This window comes from Haliotis rubra, unplaced genomic scaffold (assembly GCF_003918875.1).
Source record: "Haliotis rubra isolate DU_JTF1 unplaced genomic scaffold, ASM391887v1 Scf1037, whole genome shotgun sequence".
Taxonomy (NCBI): Eukaryota; Metazoa; Mollusca; class Gastropoda; order Lepetellida; family Haliotidae; genus Haliotis; species Haliotis rubra.
The window spans coordinates 46,944-66,217 of record NW_025764934.1 but is presented as its reverse complement, the minus strand read 5'-3'; the positions used below and the strand labels follow the sequence as shown (position 1 = coordinate 66,217).

The window sequence follows — 19,274 nt, the reverse complement described above, 5'->3', positions numbered from 1 at the left end:
CCATCAGTTGTTTGTGGACGCTTCTCTCGAAGGTTGGGGCGCCCACTTCTTTCAGCATCAAGTGGCAGGGCAGTGGTCGTCCGAAGACAAGTCACTCCACATAAACATTCTGGAGTTCAAAGCAGTATTACTGGCAATTCAGCACTGGGCGTCTCTTCTCAAGATGTCTCACTTGCTGATACAGTCCGACAACTCGACGGTAGTGTGGTACATCAATCACCTAGGGTCGACGGGTTCAGCAGCACTTCTACAGTGGACGTTTCGATTTTATCTTCTGATAGATTCTCTCAACATCGTAGCAAGAGCCAGGCACATCCCCGGAGCAAAGAACGTGATTGCCGACGCTCTGTCTCGTTCCAGTCGCCCGTCGCCCACAGAGTGGCAACTCCTGCCCAAGATTTTTCGGACGATAATTTACCCACTCTCTCGACCAAGTGTCGACCTGTTTGCCACTTTGTTCAACTCCCAACTGCCGAGATTTGTGTCTCCAATTCCAGATCCACTAGCTTGGGATCACGACGCCTTGGCCATTCCCTGGGAAGGTCTCAACGCATATGCATTTCCGCCTCCGGCTCTACTTCACAAGGTCATTCAGAAAGTTCTGTTAACCAACAAAGTACAACTGCTTTTGGTAGCGCCCTTTTGGCCGGCGAGAAGCTGGTTCGTCAGCCTAAAAAGTCTAGTCAGCATTCCTCTTCCCGTGCGGGACGACCTACTAGTTCATCCGCACTCGGGCGTGTATCACGAGTCACCACAGACGTTCAATCTTCACGTATGGCACATTTGCAGAAATCACTAATAGCCAAAGGTTATTCTCACAGAGTGGCCTCAGCTATCACTGCAGCTCATCATACGTCTACACGTTCTTTGTATGACGATAAGTGGAAGAAATTTGAATGTTATTGTCGGGTCAGAGGGATCGCTTCCCCTACTACTGCTTCGCCCCAGGTTGTTGCGGAATATTTACAACACTTACGGGCTACAAGGAAACTCAAGGGTTCCACTTTAGCCACCTACTTGGCGGCTATTAATTCGGTCTTAGCCACGACTTCTGGTACGAAGGTTTCGACGGTACCGGAACTGCAGTACTTGCTTCGATCTTTTAAGCTAGCCGACCAATCCAGGAAATTTCGTCCACCAGCTTGGGACTTATCCGTGGTCCTTCGCCACTTAGTGTCCGAGCATTATGAACCCTTACAGGACAAGGATTTTGAACAGGTTTCGTTCAAGACCTTTTTTCTGATTGCCTTGGCCACGGCGGCACGAATATCAGAACTTCATGCTCTAGATGTCAACCGTGTCCGTTTTGAACAGGGTAGACATGGCAAAGTATTTTTGGGATTGCGCTGGGATTTTGTCGCAAAAAAACAGTTGCCGGGTCAACCTGATCGTCTTTTTACAATCCCGCCTTTGTCTACTATATTGGGTCCAGAAGATGTCGAAGATCTGTCTCTCTGTCCAGTTAGAGCACTTCACATTTTCCTTAAAGCATCGCAAGAGCGCCGCCGTTTGCGTAAGAGACTGTTTATACCCTTGTCTACTGCTTCCAAGGCGGAAGTCTCTCGCACAACACTCTCATATTGGCTACGAGCTACAATACTACGAGCCTACACTTTTGCCGGTTTGCCACCACCTACGGCATCCAACCCTCATGAAACCAGGGCATTGGCTTCTACTATGGCGTTGCATAGCAACTGCTCGTTAACTGCCATAATGGAGGGTTGTTTTTGGCGATCTGACACTGTATTTTCGTCTCATTACCTCAGAGATGTGTCGGTGACGGATATTCAAGGCCTTCATCAGTTTGGACCACTCATCCTTGCCCAGCAGTTGTCAGCGGCACAACATCGCAGATAATGAACTTCCTTGTGCTACGATGCTATATGGATCCCATTTGTGCAGTTGATCCCAAGTCGCGATCGTTTCTGCTTGTGTACAATCTGAATAAATCTGAAACTTATTTCTGATTTGCGTCTTTGTTTCTTCTGGGATTTAGATTTCTCCTCTCATTTGTTTTGAGACTCTGGAGAGTCGCCACCTCACTTACTGTCCTCTGCTCCACGGAGTAATTAAGTCAGTGAAGTGAGTCATTCCCGAAAAGTGTTACACTTCGTAGCGTTCCTGCTCCTAAGTACCTATACACATCTATGTGATCTTACTGTGGTAAGTAGTGGAAGTCATAAGATGATGTTGTGGTACTGAACGTTAAAATTGTGAGTTTTCCGATTCAATTACCCTTTCACCCTCCTCGGGGCCGTGTCTGTGGGGGTTGTTTCGAAGCAGAGGCTGGCCCGATACTAGTTTATTACGGGGGTACCTTGGAAATCGTGGCGATGCGACTGATTACACTCGCTAAGCTGCGTCCTTTCACTTTGTGAAGGTAGTGACTGAACACCACATTGCTCGGGAATCCCGGTCCCTGGGAGCACTTGTGCTTAGTAAGTCAATGGGTTCGAACTCACCCTCACACGTAGTAACTTTGGTAGTTATTGGCCTGCCTTGTAGTTGCTTCCTACGGTTGTTTTAGCATAACGCCTAGCTGTTATTGCTTGAACTTCGGGTAATCTATGACCCACCTTCCTACCGTGGGATAAGTGCAAGTCGTGAGATAGGGTAAGTTTAAAAATTTGTAAATTTTAACTATAAATTGTATATTTATATACTTATCCTATCTCACGACTTGCACCTCTCTCTCTTCATTCGACCATGAGTGGAAACGAATTAAAACTTTGCTCCAGGCCTACCTTGTCCCTGTCCCCGTGCTGTGCGTGCCTTCCTGCCTCAGCCATGCTCACTAGGCCGTGACAGCACGAGGCATGCGAGGTCCTCACCCACGTGATCACCTCACATACTCATTCTCGATCTTGGAGCCATAAAAGGACAAAACCGGAACGGTGGTAATCTAGGTAGTGGGGAGGTAGGGTGGGACTTTATCGCGTGAGATAGGATAAGTATATAAATATACAATTTATAGTTAAAATTTACAATTCCCATCATGTTGTTTCACTTCCGCGCCGCGAATAGCGAATGTTACAAGTTCATTTAAGATATCACCAGCAACTGATTCTGATTGTGAAACACAGCAATATTCATTCATCTAGCAGTCCTCTAATGAAGTTGTTTTCTGTTTGTAGCATAAAAAAACTAGATACTTTTAGCGTGTGGAAGCTTTCGACCATGCTTGTTTCGTTTACAGGATATGTACGCTGGAAAAAGCTATTTGATTGGTCGCTATTTATAGGTTGGCCAATCAGTTAAGGTTAACAAACTATGACTGGTATTCTATCTGCGTTGCGCATCTTAATTGCGTTTAGAATTATTCAAGAATATTTTAATCACGAATATTTGGAGATGGAAAAATTTGTTTCGATTGGCTCGAATTGATACGATGCCAACATAATTTTGATGTATTGGATAAATACGCATTCTGATTTTGACATAGCGTAAACGTAAATATTTAGTGTTTTTTCATATGCTGGCATTTATGTTTCTTGCGTATTTCAACTTTTCTGTAGCGTATTATACGCAAATACGCAGCTTATTTGGAGCTCTGCTACATCATGCATCTGCCCTGACTATAGCCGTGAAGATTCGGGTTAGAATTGGTTTTCAGCAACCCATGCTTGTCTCCCCGTGAAGATCCGGGTTAGAATTGATCTTCAGCAACCCATGCTTGTCATAAAGGCAACTAACGGGATCAGGTGGTCAGGCTTGCTGACTTGGTTGACACATGATATCATAGCCAATTGTGTAGATCGATGCTCATGCTGTTGATCACTGGATTGTCTGGTCCAGGCTTGATTATTTTCAGACCTTCACCATATAGCTGGAATTTTGCTGAGTGCAGCGTTAAACAACAAGCCAACCAACCTTGTAACTTCAGGAATTTATATAGGATTTTTAATGAAGTGCTCGGGTCAGGCAAATTGGTGAAATTTGGTTCAAAATTAGGGTGTTTTATTATCAATGGTCTTCTTTTCCGAAACTTCCAGGTATGTTATGATTGTCTCCCTTGTGCAGACTCATAACCATTGTGATCTCTAAACAATCAGGGGCTGTAGGGTAGCCTGATGGTTAAAGCGTTCGCTCGTCACTCAGAAGACCCGGGTTTGATTCCCCACATAGGTACAATTTGTGAAGCCCATTTCTGGTGTCCTCCGCCTTTATATTGCTGGAATATTGCTAAAAACGGCGTAAAACCATACTCATTTACTCGCTCATAAAAATCAGATTTTGTATATTAGTGCTTGATAATCCTCGTAGCTACCTATGGATAGCCTGTTACCAGATTACAGGTCATGTTGAAATGTTCTTTTGCAAACTTTGACCAACCATTCCAAAATTAACATGAAGTTGACATTAGCCAATTAGAGAGCATTTTTTCTAGAGCATTATGGCAGGGTTTCAAAACGGTTAGTTCAGTTCCAGACTGGAAAATATTTTGATGAAGTTCTTGATTCAAGATTGAAATCTTATACTACTTATAGATGTTCAACATGGTACAACAGTACTCTTCACAGGCTATGAAACGACTTCTGTTTCAGATGTTGACCGTAATTTGTAGAGGCAAAAGATGGATGATTCCTTTAATGGAATCTGTCGTAGAGCCTATAACACACTGGGAATGCTCTGTGTTACCCTTTTAATTAGAAAATTTCAATTAGAAAATGCAGTCAAAATTTCACGGATGGTATCAGTAAAATCATATTTCATAATGGACATAACTTCCATGATTGTTTAAAAACTTAGTCTTTTTAAGCCTGAAGTTTTATAATAAAGTAGTGAACATGAAGACTCATGAAGAATCAAGGTCCGGGTTAGAATTGGTCTGCAGCAACCCATGCTTGTCGTCAGGCTTGACGACCCGTGAAGATCTGTGTTAGAATTGATCTTCAGTAACCCATGCTTGTCATAAGAGGCGACCAACGGAATCGAGTGATAGGCTCGCTGATTTGGTTTACACATGTCATCGGATCCCAATTGCCGAGATTGATACTCATGCTGTTAATCACTGGATTGCCTGGTCCGGGCTCGATTATTTACAGACCGGAATATTGCTGAGTGCGGTGTAAAACTAAACTCACTCACTCACGTAAGGCTTGACTAACACTTGCTCAGGCTCGCTGACTTGATTGACACATGTCATTGTCTCCCAATGTTGATGTCAGTCACATGATCTATTTCGTCCAGATTCATTAACTCACAGACCGTCTCAATACAGCTGGAATGTTGCTGACTGTAGCATTTAGCAACAGCAAAACAACATGTAACTGAATCTTCTGCAAGAGTGCTTCTCCAGTTTATTTGACATTAATCTTGTTACAGTATTCCCTTACATGCTTCTCATTCTTCTTTTACCGTCTAAATGCCGGGATTATTTTCAGATTTTAATCAGGTTGGCAAGAGGGATAGTGTTCTAACCGGACATTCTCGTCACACAGTGTGGAAGTTTCATATTTCTGTGTATTCCTGTATTGGAGCTAGCCGGTCAGAAACTTGAGAAGTATGCCAAGAAATGAAAAAATTCAGTGAAAACCCAAAGCATATTCTGTTAAACATTGGTAATAATTGAATGAAAAACCTTGAATGTCAGTCAGTGCACAAGAACTCAAAGTATGATGGTTGAAAACTTTGCCTGTCCACAACTTTTAGTTGTAGTTGACAACAGTCATGAGCTGAGAAAGTTCCGTATAAACCATTTCTGGTGTCCCCCGCCGTGATGTTGCTGGAATATCGCTAAAAGCAGCGTAAAACCAAACTCAGTCAGTCCATATAAACTGTGTAGCTTGCACAATACAACATTTTCTAATGATGTGTATTGTGATATTTTTTTCTGTGTTTTGGTTATTAAGGGCAAACAAATGCAGCATGCTTTGTTCCTACTTGTATTTTTCAACTTCAGCGGAAGTGTAGAAGTGATTTGTATCATACAAGTGAGTGAGTTAGTCACACTCAGCAATATTCCAGCTGTGTGGCAGCGGTCTGTAAATAATTGAGTCTGGACCAGACAATCCAGTGATCAACTGCATGAGCATCAATCTGCGCAATTGGGATACGATGACATGTGTCAACTAAGTCAGCGAGCCTGACCACCCGATCCCGTTAGTCGCCTCTTACGACAAGCATGGGTTACTGAAGATCGATTCTCACCGGAATCTTCACAGGTTTTTTATAATGTAATGGGTAGGTTGTCTCAGCGTGATACAGAGATTCTCTATGACCAACGCTGCTTAAAGTCAACTTACTAACTTACTAAGGTCTAACTTACAGGACCACCCGGGAAGTGCAAGTGGTGATGAACTCTCAAAGCATTCATTGTTATTAGTCCAGGAGGAGAATCTCAAAAGGGGCCTAGAAATAGGATTTCGTAGCCTCCCCAGTACTGATTTTGTTTGACATTATTTTCAGTTAGTATGATGTCTTGGGCTCATGAAAAGGCCTGTAATACTCTCAGATTGTGGTATCAGGTTTTTTTTACAGGCCATTATATGTGGTGGGGGTCTGCGATAATTTTCATCACATTTGGTTTGCTGCCCGACAACACCTCAAAGTTAATCATTAATAGTTTTACTACTATCAATCTGATCACTTTCATTTTGACTTCTGTGTGCTGCTAAAGGATGTAGAAATTATTTGACATAATTTTGTTTTGAAAAACAAATCAAAATGGCCGCCATTTTGTTTTGTCGTGTTTCGCCTTCTCAGCACTTAAATCTACATAAAAATGAACACCGAATGTTTCCACTTACATCCAAAGTTGATACTTTTGATGTGTTTTGACACTTATTTCTCCTAGAGTGATGGCTTGGGCACAAAACAAGTCATTTGGTTGGTCATATCGTGGTAATTTAATGTTTTACAGCTTATTCTTTGAGACAGGGGTATTTTAGCGATTCTCCGACTTTTCATGGAAATGTGTGAGGGTGATTTATTTAATGGCAGATAACATTATTTTTGTTACTAAAACAAGTTGTTTTTGTTTTCTCTTTACTTCTAGAGTGACGGCATATTATTAGGGATTTTTATATATTACCCAGAATTCAAAATGGCCGCCAAAATGGATTGTCTGGTCCAGACACGATTATTTACAGACTGTCACCATATAGCTGGAATATTGCTGAATGCGGTGTAAAACTAAACTCACTCACTCACTCATGTCAGAATAGGAGTCATCTACTGGCAACAAGTCAAATGTGTTCGGGCAACATTCATCTGCCATACAAATAGACATGCCTATGCGCACACTATATCATTCTTTCTGCTGGCATGCTGACTTTTTGCATTTACACGATGTCAGTTCAACCAATCCACGGGGAGCAGGATCTCTCGACATCAGCATAGGGATAAGCTGACCATCACAAATGCTCCAAGCATGGTCAACTGGTGAAGGAATGTTCATGATTGGTTGCAGAGACTGTTTCCAAACATGGACTTTGTAGTTTACTCGTTCAATATGATGTTTTAGACTGTTGGATGTTGGTGGGAGGTTTTCATTCAATATCTTGTGTCATCTACAGACATCACTGGATTATTTGGTACCTACATAGAACTCACAATCTGGCCACAAGATATAATGAGTGTTGAACATCCAACTTGTCATCCATTTGTTGTGTGAAGCTTCTCATCCCTGGGCTTTACAGCCTTTTTGGGAATCAATGTAGAAAAGGTTTTCAGGTTCAGTCGATGTAAAGGTGACCACAAGTTTGTCCTGGAAGAGTTCAATCGACTACTTATGAAGTTATCCCTCTGCTCTGCCCCAATCTGTTTAACATGCAAGAGGCTGTGAATCATATCCTTTGGGACAACAACTCCACTTCCAATGTTCACAAGATGCAGACATCATTCATTTGGAAGATTGAATGGATTTGTCATTTACCTTTATGTGAACATGGACATTTCTAGTGGCTCATTCAGATGGAACATTAAGAAAGAACATCAAAAGCGGTTTGTTAAATGAACTTTTAAGGGAAGCTTTTGGTCCTTCGCTGCTTATACTAGCAGAGGAGAGAATGTTGCCAGTTCATATAGGTGATGGAATGGCAAAATTGCAAATGTTTAGAAAGGGAGCTGCTTCCACATTTGGACACTTGGCTGATATGCATTGGGACAACTTCACTTCAATTCTGAATCGAACAGACTGCATTAGAGTTGATGTTGTTTGGGACAGGTATGCCAGACAAGAGTCAATCAAAGCAGGGGAGCAAATCAAAAGAGGATCGCCAACGGCGCTAGAAGTCAAGATTGTTGGCAAAAACAAACCACTGCCAAGACAATGGGGAAAAAAACATCAGCAGTCCTGTCAACAAGTCTAGTCTTGTAGCATGTATGAACGAACGATGGTGTTCTGTTGGTCCAGCCATGCTACCTGTTAGTAAAGCCTGAGTCACACCAATGTAGTTCTTAGGACGTCCTGCCCTGTCGAAACAATAACTGTAAAGTGACCTCGAACGGGGATAGAACGTGTAACTTTTGTATAAATTACAATGCTAGTTTGATCATAAACAGTTCTCAGTACGTCTGTCTCGTCTTTACCCTGTCCTCAGACAGTTGGTGTTACGTTTAGAGTGGGTAAAGTTGCCCGTTCACCCCGTGTGGACAACATTTTCAAGCAGTCCAATCCTGTCCATAGTCACTTTATATCCCTTCTGAACTAAACCTATCTCGTTTTTAATGCGCACAACCCCGTTCTAACTCATTCTTCTAAACAAACTCATTTTCAGACACTTCTTCCCATTCTCACTACTTTCTCACTCCGTTTCTAGTGCGTGCAATCGTAATAGCAATCACTTCCTGGTTCGATTTATATGCCCATTCTTATTCCGTTCTCAGTTTCAAGGTGGAAACATTGACATCACCATGCCTCCAAGGAAGAAGAAGGGTGAACATCTAATTTATAAAGGGGTCAATGCGTTCAAGAAGTTCATCAAACATGGGAGGGGTGATTCTCAAGAAATTGTAGAAGGACTCATGATCATCAAGGCGGAGCTCCTCCATCAGTTGATGATAATGTCCCCCAGCTATTCACCTCTCAGGTTTAAGCCAGTTCCTCACCCAACACGTTCTTGTGTTTTCCTTCTTTCTTGCTCTACCAACTCATTGTACTCTTGCTCTGCTTCCGATAAAAATTGCAGGAAACCAGCATTCAATATTCTGACAGCTGCAAACTTGTTCATAGAAACTCTATCCCAAATGACGACCATGTTAAAAACGATGTATATATACCCTACCTTGTCATATCGTAATGCACACAGAGTTGTCATAGTAAGAACTGCATGAGAACTACATAAACATACTAACAACGAGTAGAACGTGATGAGAACCCATTGCAAACTGTTAAAACCGTGTACTACAAGTTTCTTCAGAACGATTCATTTTGTTTTGAACATATTTGCTTGGAATAGCGACTAACTAGAGTTCAGTAGAGTTCTGCAAACGGGATGGACCAGGTGGAAACTGTGTACAAACGTATTGCAATTGATGCCGGACTGCACTACGTCCGCACACATACCCAGTAAGATTGAAGCGCCGCGATTCTGTTCGTAGTATGGCAATTCCGTTCTTAGTATGGCAATCTCATTTTAAGTACGTTATTACTCCGTCCCATTTTGGGGAATTGACTTACAGAAGTCCTCTGAAAATCACCAACAAACATTGACACAATTGGGTGACAATTTGGATGTTCAAGAAACACTCATTACATCTTGTGGCCAGTTTGTGCGTTCTATGTAGGTACCAAATAATCCAGTGATGTCTGTAGATGACACAAGATATTGAATGAAAACCTCCCACCAACATCCAACAGTCTAAAACATCACATTGAACGAGTAAACTACAAAGTCCATGTTTGGAAACAGTCTCTGCAACCAATCATGAATATTCTTTCACCAGTTGACATGGTTGGAGCATTTGTGATGGTCAGCTATTCTGATGACAAGAGATCCTGCTCCCCGTGGATTGGTTGAACTGACATCGTGTAAATGCAAAAAGTCAGCATGCCAGCAGAAAGAATGATATAGTGTGCACAGAGGCATGTCTATTTGTATGGCAGATGAATGTTGCCCGAACACATTTGACTTTCACGCTCTCTGTAATATTCCAGCAATATGGCGACAGTCTGTAAATAATCGAGTCTGGACCAGACAACCCAGGGATCAACAGCATGAACATCAATCTGTGCAATTGGGATACGATGACATGTGTCAACCCAGTCAGCGAGCCTGACAACCCGATCCCGTTAGTTGCCTCTTACGACAAGCATGGGTTATTGAAGGTCCATTCTAACCCGGATCTTCACAGGTCCGATTGTGACATGAAGTAAGATATGAAATGAAAGAAAGTGAAAAGGAGGGTTAATTGCAAGCTTATGGATGTATCAAGAGTTATTAAGAGTTATCTGATAGAACAATTTGAATGCCTACAACCAAAGCTTTGACGTAGTTATCGGCCATGAAGCATAGTTTTGGACAATGTTATTTCATCAAATGTGAAGCTTTGATTGACCCTATCATTGAAATTTAGCTCTATTCCTATACTGTATTAAACATTAGACACCAAATGATTTGTTTGGATTTCATATCAGTACAAATTTACTCCTCCACTAAGTATATGTAGTTAAACTACAATGGCGGCCATTTTGGCGGCCATTTTGAATTCTTGGTAATATGTACACATTCTTAATAACATGCCGTCACTCTAGAAGTAAAGAGAAACCAAAAACAACTTGTTTTAGTAACAAAAATAATGTTAACTGCCATTAAATAAATCACCCTCACACATTTCCATGAAAAGTCGGAGAATCGCTAAAATACCCCTGTCTCAAAGAATAAGCTGTAAAACATTAAATTACCACGATATGACCAACCAAGTGACTTGTTTTGTGCCCAAGCCATCACTCTAGGAGAAATAAGTGTCAAAACACATCAAAAGTATCGACTTTGGATGTAAATGGAAACATTCGGTGTTCATTTTTATGTAGATTTAAGTGCTGAGAAGGCAAAACACGACAAAACAAAATGGCGGCCATAATGGCGGCCATTTTGATTTGTTTTTCAAAACAAAATTATGTCAAATAATTTCTACATCCTTTAGCAGTACACAGAAGTCAAAATGAAAGTGATCAGATTGATAGTAGTAAAACTATTAATGATTAACTTTGAGGTGTCGTCGGGCAGCAAACCAAATGTGACGAAAATGCCCCCAGACCCCCACCACATATAATTGCCTGTAAAAAAAACCTGATACCACAATCTGGGAGTATTACAGGCCTTTTCATGAGCCCAAGACATCATACTAACTGAAAATAGTGTCAAACAAAATCAGTACTGGGGAGGCTACGATTTGAAATTTTTCAGCTGCCTACTCCTGGACTTTATCATAACATTGGGACGGTGGGGTAGCCTCATGGTTAATGTGTTCGCTCGTCACGCCGAAGACCTGAGTTCGATTCCCCACATGGGCACAATGTGTGAAGCCCATTTCTGGTGTCCGCTACCGTGTTATTGCTGGAATATTGCTACGAGTTGCGTTCAAACTGTAGTCAGCGTCACCTAGAAAATTATACAAATTCAGCTGTTTTTATGTTTTATTTTTCTACATATTATCTGTCAACCTCAAGCAAATTGGTTTTGCTATGTTCCAGCATCACGATCCCCATTTTGTTTTACTTTTTATCTTGGTACCCAAAACGCAAATCTGCAATAAATGCATCACAAACTTAGTGATACAAAATATGCAAGAAACATTTTGTATGTTTGAGATAGGCAGAAGTCCGCTAGTATCAAACTTAGATATTAAAGTACAATTGCTTGTTAAAGTGACTCCCCCTAGATGTTTACTGAAAGAGCTTGTTTTGTAGACACTACCTGCCTCCTTTCAGATGACGTATTCAAAAGGACATAATTTATTCTAATGTTTTCACTTATTCATACATGATGTCAAGGGTTTAAACTAAATACTGAATGGTCACACAAGTGTCAGCTCACAATATTTTGTAAACAGTGCCAGCTTGAATATCTGGACACAATGTTTTTGAAAGATATAAATGGGAGTGTCCTTAAAAAACAGCCTCCATCTAAATATAATTCAAGCTATCCAAATCTTTGAATGTTGATTATGATGGGAAGTCATTCAATACTATACTGACCATATGTTATATGACATTATCTGAGGGCATCCCTTTAACTGTCCAGTACTGGTCGGTACTGTTCAGTGTTGTCCATTACAGTTCAGTATTGTCAGATAAGTAAAGTTCACTTCTATTCAGTAGCTGTCATTACTGTTCACTATTCACTGTTGCAGTACTGGTCATTACTGTTCACTATTCACTGTTGCAGTACCAGTCATTACTGTTCACTATTCACTGTTGCAGTACTGGTCATTACTGTTCACTATTAACAGTTGCAGTACCGGTCATTACTGTTCACTATTAACTGTTGCAGTACTGGTCATTACTGTTCACTATTCACTGTTGCAGTACTGGTCATTACTGTTCACTATTCACTGTTCTAGTACTGGTCATTACTGTTCACTGTTCACTGTTGCAGTACTGGTCATTACTGTTCACTATTCACTGTTCTAGTACTGGTCATTACTGTTCACTATTCACTGTTGCAGTACCGGTCATTACTGTTCACTATTAACTGTTGCAGTACTGGTCATTACTGTTCACTATTCACTGTTGCAGTACTGGTCATTACTGTTCACTATTCACTGTTGCAGTACTGGTCATTACTGTTCACTATTAACTGTTGCAGTACTGGTCATTACTGTTCACTATTCACTGTTGCAGTACTGGTCATTACTGTTCACTATTCACTGTTCTAGTACTGGTCATTACTGTTCACTATTCACTGTTGCAGTACTGGTCATTACTGTTCACTATTCACTGTTGCAGTACTGGTCATTACTGTTCACTATTCACTGTTGCAGTACTGGTCATAACTGTTCACTATTCACTGTTCTAGTACTGGTCATTACTGTTCACTGTTGCAGTACTGGTCATTACCGTTCACTATTCACTGTTGCAGTACTGGTCATTACTGTTCACTATTCACTGTTGCAGTACCGGTCATTACTGTTCACTATTCACTGTTGCAGTACTGGTCATTACTGTTCACTATTCACTGTTGCAGTACTGGTCATTACTGTTCACTATTCACTGTTGCAGTACTGGTCATTACTGTTCACTATTCACTGTTGCAGTACTGGTCATTACTGTTCACTATTCACTGTTGCAGTACTGGTCATTACTGTTTACTATTCACTGTTGCAGTACCGCAGATGTCATTTACTGTTCACTATTCACTGTTGCAGTACCGGTCATTACTGTTCACTATTCACTGTTGCAGTACTGGTCATTACTGTTCACTATTCACTGTTGCAGTACTGGTCATTACTGTTCACTATTCACTGTTGCAGTACATTGAGAACCTGGAGAGGCTGAAGAAGCTTCACACCCTCAACCTCAGCAACAACATGATTGAGAAGATGGAGAAACTGGACAAGCTGCTGCGTCTCCGAGATCTCAACCTGTCACATAATTCCATAGTGAAAATAGAGGGCATCGAAAACCTGGTCTTTCTGCAGACACTCAACCTCAGCTGGAATAAGATTGAGCACATTCCGCCATGGATCGGCAAGAAACTCAAAGCTCTTCGCAACTTTAATCTAGGTCATAATCAGCTTGCATCGGTAGGTTGAATCAGTGGTGAGAACGCTGGCTACAGAATGTCAGCAAGCAGATGCCAGGCGTTCACATGCACCAAGTCACTAAAACATAGACAGGCACTCTCTCAGACAACTCAATCAGACAATTCACTCACTCACTCAGACAATTCACTCACTCACTCACTCATTCAGACAACCCACTCAGACAACACACTGACAATTCACTCACTCACTCACTCTGACAACTCACTCAGATAACTCACTCAGACGATTCACTCACTCACTCAGACAATACACTCATTCACTCAGACGATTCACTCACTCACTCAGACAATTCACTCACTCAGATAACTCACTCAGACGATTCAGTAACTCACTCATATAATTCACTCACTGACTCAGACAACTCACTCCAACAATTCACTCAGATAACTCACTCCAACAACTCACTCAGATAACTCATTCAGATTACTCACTCACTCACTCAATCACTCACTCACTCACTCACTCACTCACTCACTCAGACAACTCACTCACTCAGATAACAGCTCGCTGCAGGCTGCCACCCTGGATCTGCCTCCTTGTTCTCATGTGCTCACCTCACTTATGATTGTCTTTCAGCTCAGTGAGCTGTCCAAGCTGAAGCCAATCCCTGACCTCACACAGCTCGACGTGAGTGGCACTCCGCTGTCAGAGCTGCCACACTCCCGGCTGTACATCGTCTTCCACCTGCGCACTGTAGCCACTCTTGACGCTGTTCATGTCACAGCTCAAGAGCGGGACCTGGCTCAGCAGAGGTTTGCTCAAGGTGACGTTCCAGCGTTGTCATTGGACCTACTCAATGTTTTACTTCCTGTGAAAATTATTATTAGAATGAGGGTTTGGGCACAATCATGATCATATACAATTCCAGTATATAACAGTTGTTTATGTGGTATCCTATTTCCCTAACAACCTCAGTGCATGACCATCACAACTTTTACCATACGGTCTGCATATCAGGAGCTACATAGGGTCACGGAAACTGAGCAGGAGTGGATCCAGTAGGGGCGGTGGGGTAGCCTAATGGTTAAAAGCGTTGGCTCGTCCATCCGAAGACACGGGTTCGAATCCCCACATGGGTACAATGTGTGAAACCCATTTCTGGTGTCCCCCGCCGTGATGTTGCTGGAATATTGCTAAAAGCGGCGTAAAAACCAAACTCAGTCAGTCAGTGGATCCAGTAGACTGAATTAAGTGTAAACAAGTCCACATCCTTCCCTTGTCCTTCTATGTCCATCCTCGCCCTTTCCCTCTACCATCTGTTCCAGGCGAACTGGCACTTCCTGCTACAGAAGTTCCTTCCCTCCTGGGTCATCATTTGTTGCTCCTTTTACTTTTCCATCATTCCTGATTACAACCTGGAGAAACAACTGAAAAGGGTGGACGTTACTGCCCCTCCTTCCTTCCCTCCCTTGCTGTTCCATTCTTCTTTTCCATCTTCCTCCACCATCCTCTTGTCCTCTGAATACTACACCACTCCCCACCTCCATGCTCCCTGACTCTGTACTGACTACAGGTAAGTGTACCTCCCCTCCTTCATCCCGTGACTGTTTCCAGGTACAGTGACTGTTTCCAGGAGTTGGAGAAGCTGTAGAAACCTCCCCCTCCTTCCAGCCCGTTAGGTAAGGGGGTGTAAGAGTTCCTCCCCCTCCTTCAGCCTGTCTTCCTTCCTCCCTCCTCCTCCCCTCCCCTGGTGACTGTTTCCAGGGAGAGTTGGAGAAACCGTTTACTCCCCACCTCCATCCTCCCTCCCCCCTCCTGACTACATGTACAGTGACTGTTTCCAGAAGAGTTGGGAGTTCCTCCCCTCCTTCATCCCGCTGGTAAGAAACCGTTTAGGTAGAAACCGGGTAAGGGGGTGTAAGGGAGTTCCTCCCCTCCTTCAGCCCGCTCTTCCTTCCTCCTCTCCCTCCCTCCCCCACCTGGCAGTGACTGTTTCCAGGAGAGTTGGAGAAACCCTCCTCCCCCCCTTCATCTCCATCCTCCCTCCCTCCCGACTACATGTACAGTGACTGTTTCCAGGAGAGTTGGAGAACATGTACAGTGGAGGAGAGCAGCTGGAGCAGGAGGAGGTGAAGAACCGCTGCTGGAGGAGAGCCACAACAAGTCGCTACAGGAGAAGTCCCTGCAGGAGGTCACCACCAACCAGATGAAGGTCAAGGACAAGGAACGCCAAGATCAGGTGTCAGAGCTGCAGAGAGAACTACAGGTCAAGAATGACCTGGTGAGCATGTCCTTCCTCTTCAGTGGGTGATCATCGATATGACTCTGCTTACTTCAGGTTTTCCCACAAAACATGACATGGTTATTTTCTGCAATCAAATAACATGAAGATGTTTTTAGATGTTATTAAGCTAGGTGAATCACTGTATTTGAGCTACAGTTATGTAGTGATTCTGTACAAAGAGGCAGTAAAATCGCTTACTCCATAGGCCCTGTAGAAGTCTGATGTTCTCTGTGTGTTTTTGACCGCCTCCGTGGTGTAGTGGTTAGAGCTTCCACCCGGAGAGCGGAACGTTGCAGGTTTGATCCCTGACCGCGTCATACCAAAAGACGTTAAAATATGGTACTTGTTGGTCCCTGCCTGGCTCTCGGCATTAATGAGTACATCAAGGACTGGTCGGCTCAGAGTCAGTATCATGTGTCTGAGTGGGGTATTCATGCTTCACTGCGGCATGGTATCTCAGTGGGCTAGCACTATAAAACCAGCTTAAGTCTGGGCTAGTACAAGCGGCCGCACATACACATACACACGCATGCACGTCGTCATATGAGCGAAATATTCTTAAGCACGACGTTAAAACCCAATTTCACCTCACCTCACCTCACCTCACCTCACCTCACCTCACCTCACCTCACCTCACCTCACCTCACCTCACCTGTGTGTTTTCTGTTTGCAGCTGAAGAAGAAGATGTTAGAGCTAAACAAGGCGTGTGAGAAGCACTACCAGCTGGAGCAGGAGCTGGCCTTCTACAAGATAGACTCCAAGTTTGACAGTCTCAGGGAAGTCCCTCGCCCTCAGGTCTTGGTAGGTGTTTACAAAGTCACACATATCTTTGTAAGATGTCTGTTTGGAGTTCCCCATTCTAGTGATGGTCTGGTACCCTGTATGTCTCTGTCAGACAATCTAGTGGTTCCTATTGTCACCAATGCCCAATGTCTCTTCACAGCAGTTGCCCTGTTAAGATTTGGCTGTGAATGTTGGAAATAGACACCTTGTCACCCTGTACATTACACAGGCCTCTGCCCAAACGTCCAGGGGTGCAGACTTTTAACTGTTTCATTGCTCTTATATTTGATGTAGAAGTTTTTTACCAGCATATATCCAAATATAACTTGTATGGAACAACTTTTAAAGTTATAATTATTTATGGATAGACAACTTCTCTATTGCAATGGATGCAACATTTCCGTGTAGATCCTACAATTTTATCAAGCAAGTTTTAAAACTATAATCCAATTTTAATTATAAACAAGTGCAAATGACTATTTTTGGCACATTAGGTACAGTGTAATGACCTATTGCTATTTATATACACATACCATTACCCGATTACCCTTCTGCAACTTTTCCATCTGGAAGGGCATTCATGGTGATCAACAAGGTGCTCAGGGATGATCATGGTCAGAGGCACTTCAAAATGTTGAAGTATTGAGCATGTTGACGTATGTGAATACACTTTTATTAAATAAACTGTACAATATGATTCACATTTCCATGTTAAATTGTTCAGGACGATGATGAGGATGACAGCGGTCTCCTGGGTGAGAGCCCCTACATTGGCCGAGCCCGCTACAAGGCCAACCAGTATTCCCAGGAGGGGTCACTGCTGGCCACGCCCCAGAAGATACAGATACACTCTATAGCATCTTCCCCTGCCACGCCCGCAGAGCGGCCTGAGGTGCTGGGGCAGTACCACCAGGCAATCACAGCGCAGGTTGCAGACAAACAGCGGGAGATACAGCTAGGTGGGTGTTTTCGTCTCTGTATTATCCAACACATCCTCTCTGTGTTATCCGACACATCCTCTCTGCGTTATCCAACACATCCTCTGTGTGGTATCCAACACATCCTCTCTGTGTTATCCGACATATCCTCTCTGTGTTATCCAACACATCCTCTCTGTGTTATCCAACACATCCTCTCTGCGTTATCCAACACATCCTCTCTGTGTTATCCAACACATCCTCTCTGTAGGTTATCCCTGGATTATCGACATATCCTCTCTGTAAGTTATCCAACACATCCTCTCTGTGTTATCCGACATATCCTCTCTGTGTTATCCGACACATCCTCCTCTGTGTTATCCGTACATATCCTCTCTGTGTTATCCTATTATCATCTCTGTGTTATCCTGGACATATCCTCTCTGTGTTATCCAACACATCCTCTCTGTGTTATCCTGACATATCCTCTCTCTGTGTTATCCTACACATCCTCTCTGTGTTATCCAACATATCCTCTCTGTGTATCCGGACACATCCTCTCTGTGTTATCCGACATATCCTCTCTGTGTTATCCGACATATCCTCTCTGTGTTATCCAACACATCCTCTCTGTGTTATCCAACACATCCTCTCTGTGTTATCCGACATATCCTCTCTGTGTTATCCAACACATCCTCTCTGTGTTATCCGACATATCCTCTCTGTGTTATCCTGACACATCCTCTGTGTTATCCGACATATCCCTCCTCTGTGTTATCCAACACATCCTCTCTGTGTTATCCGACATATCCTCTCTGTGTTATCCTGACATATCCTCTCTGTGTTATCCAACACATCCTCTCTGTGTTATCCAACACATCCTCTCTGTTATCCGGGACATATCCTCTCTGTGTTATCCAACACATCCTCTCTGTGTTATCCGGTGTTCCTCTGTGTTATCCGACATATCCTCTCTGTGTTATCCAACACATCCTCTCTGTGTTATCCTACACACATCCTCTCTGTGTTATCCTCTCTGTGTTATCCAACACATCCTCTCTGTGTTATCCTGACATATCCTCTCTCTGTGTTATCCAACATCATCCTCTGTGTTATCCGACATATCCTCTCTGTGTTATCCAACACATCCTCTCTGTGTTATCCGGACATATCCTCTCTGTGTTATCCGACACATCCTCTCTGTGTTATCCAACACATCCTCTCTGTTATCCAACACATCCTCTCTGTGTTATCCTACATATCCTCTCTGTGTTATCCCACACATCCTCTCTGTGTTATCCGACATATCTCTCTGTGTTATCCGACACATCCCTCTGTGTTATCCTGACATATCCTCTCTGTGTTATCCTCACACATCCTCTCTCTGTGTTATCCGACATATCCTCTCTGTGTTATCCAACACATCCTCTCTGTGTTATCCGACATATCCGTGTTATCCGGACACATCCTCTCTGTGTTATCCCGGACATATCCTCTCTGTGTTATCCGACATATCCTCTCTAGTGTTATCCAACACATCCTCTCTGTGTTATCCAACACATCCTCTCTGTGTTATCCGACATATCCTCTCTGTGTTATCCAACACATCCTCTCTGTGTTATCCGACATATCCTCTCTG

The 19,274-nt window shown here is 42.9% G+C and overlaps 1 protein-coding gene across 1 annotated transcript in view; it reads left to right on the top strand.

Annotated features, from left to right (window-relative positions):
- LOC124273795 (centriolin-like) overlaps positions 1–19,274 on the top strand; it is a gene marked incomplete at its 3' end in the record, with an annotated part of 73,757 nt that overhangs the window by 8,654 nt on the left and 45,829 nt on the right. Inside the window, 6 exon segments of the mRNA XM_046709107.1 lie at positions 13,417–13,689; positions 14,287–14,473; positions 15,730–15,789; positions 15,792–15,931; positions 16,608–16,736; positions 17,443–17,677. Of these exon segments, the coding sequence (XP_046565063.1) occupies positions 13,417–13,689; positions 14,287–14,473; positions 15,730–15,789; positions 15,792–15,931; positions 16,608–16,736; positions 17,443–17,677 (1,024 nt within the window).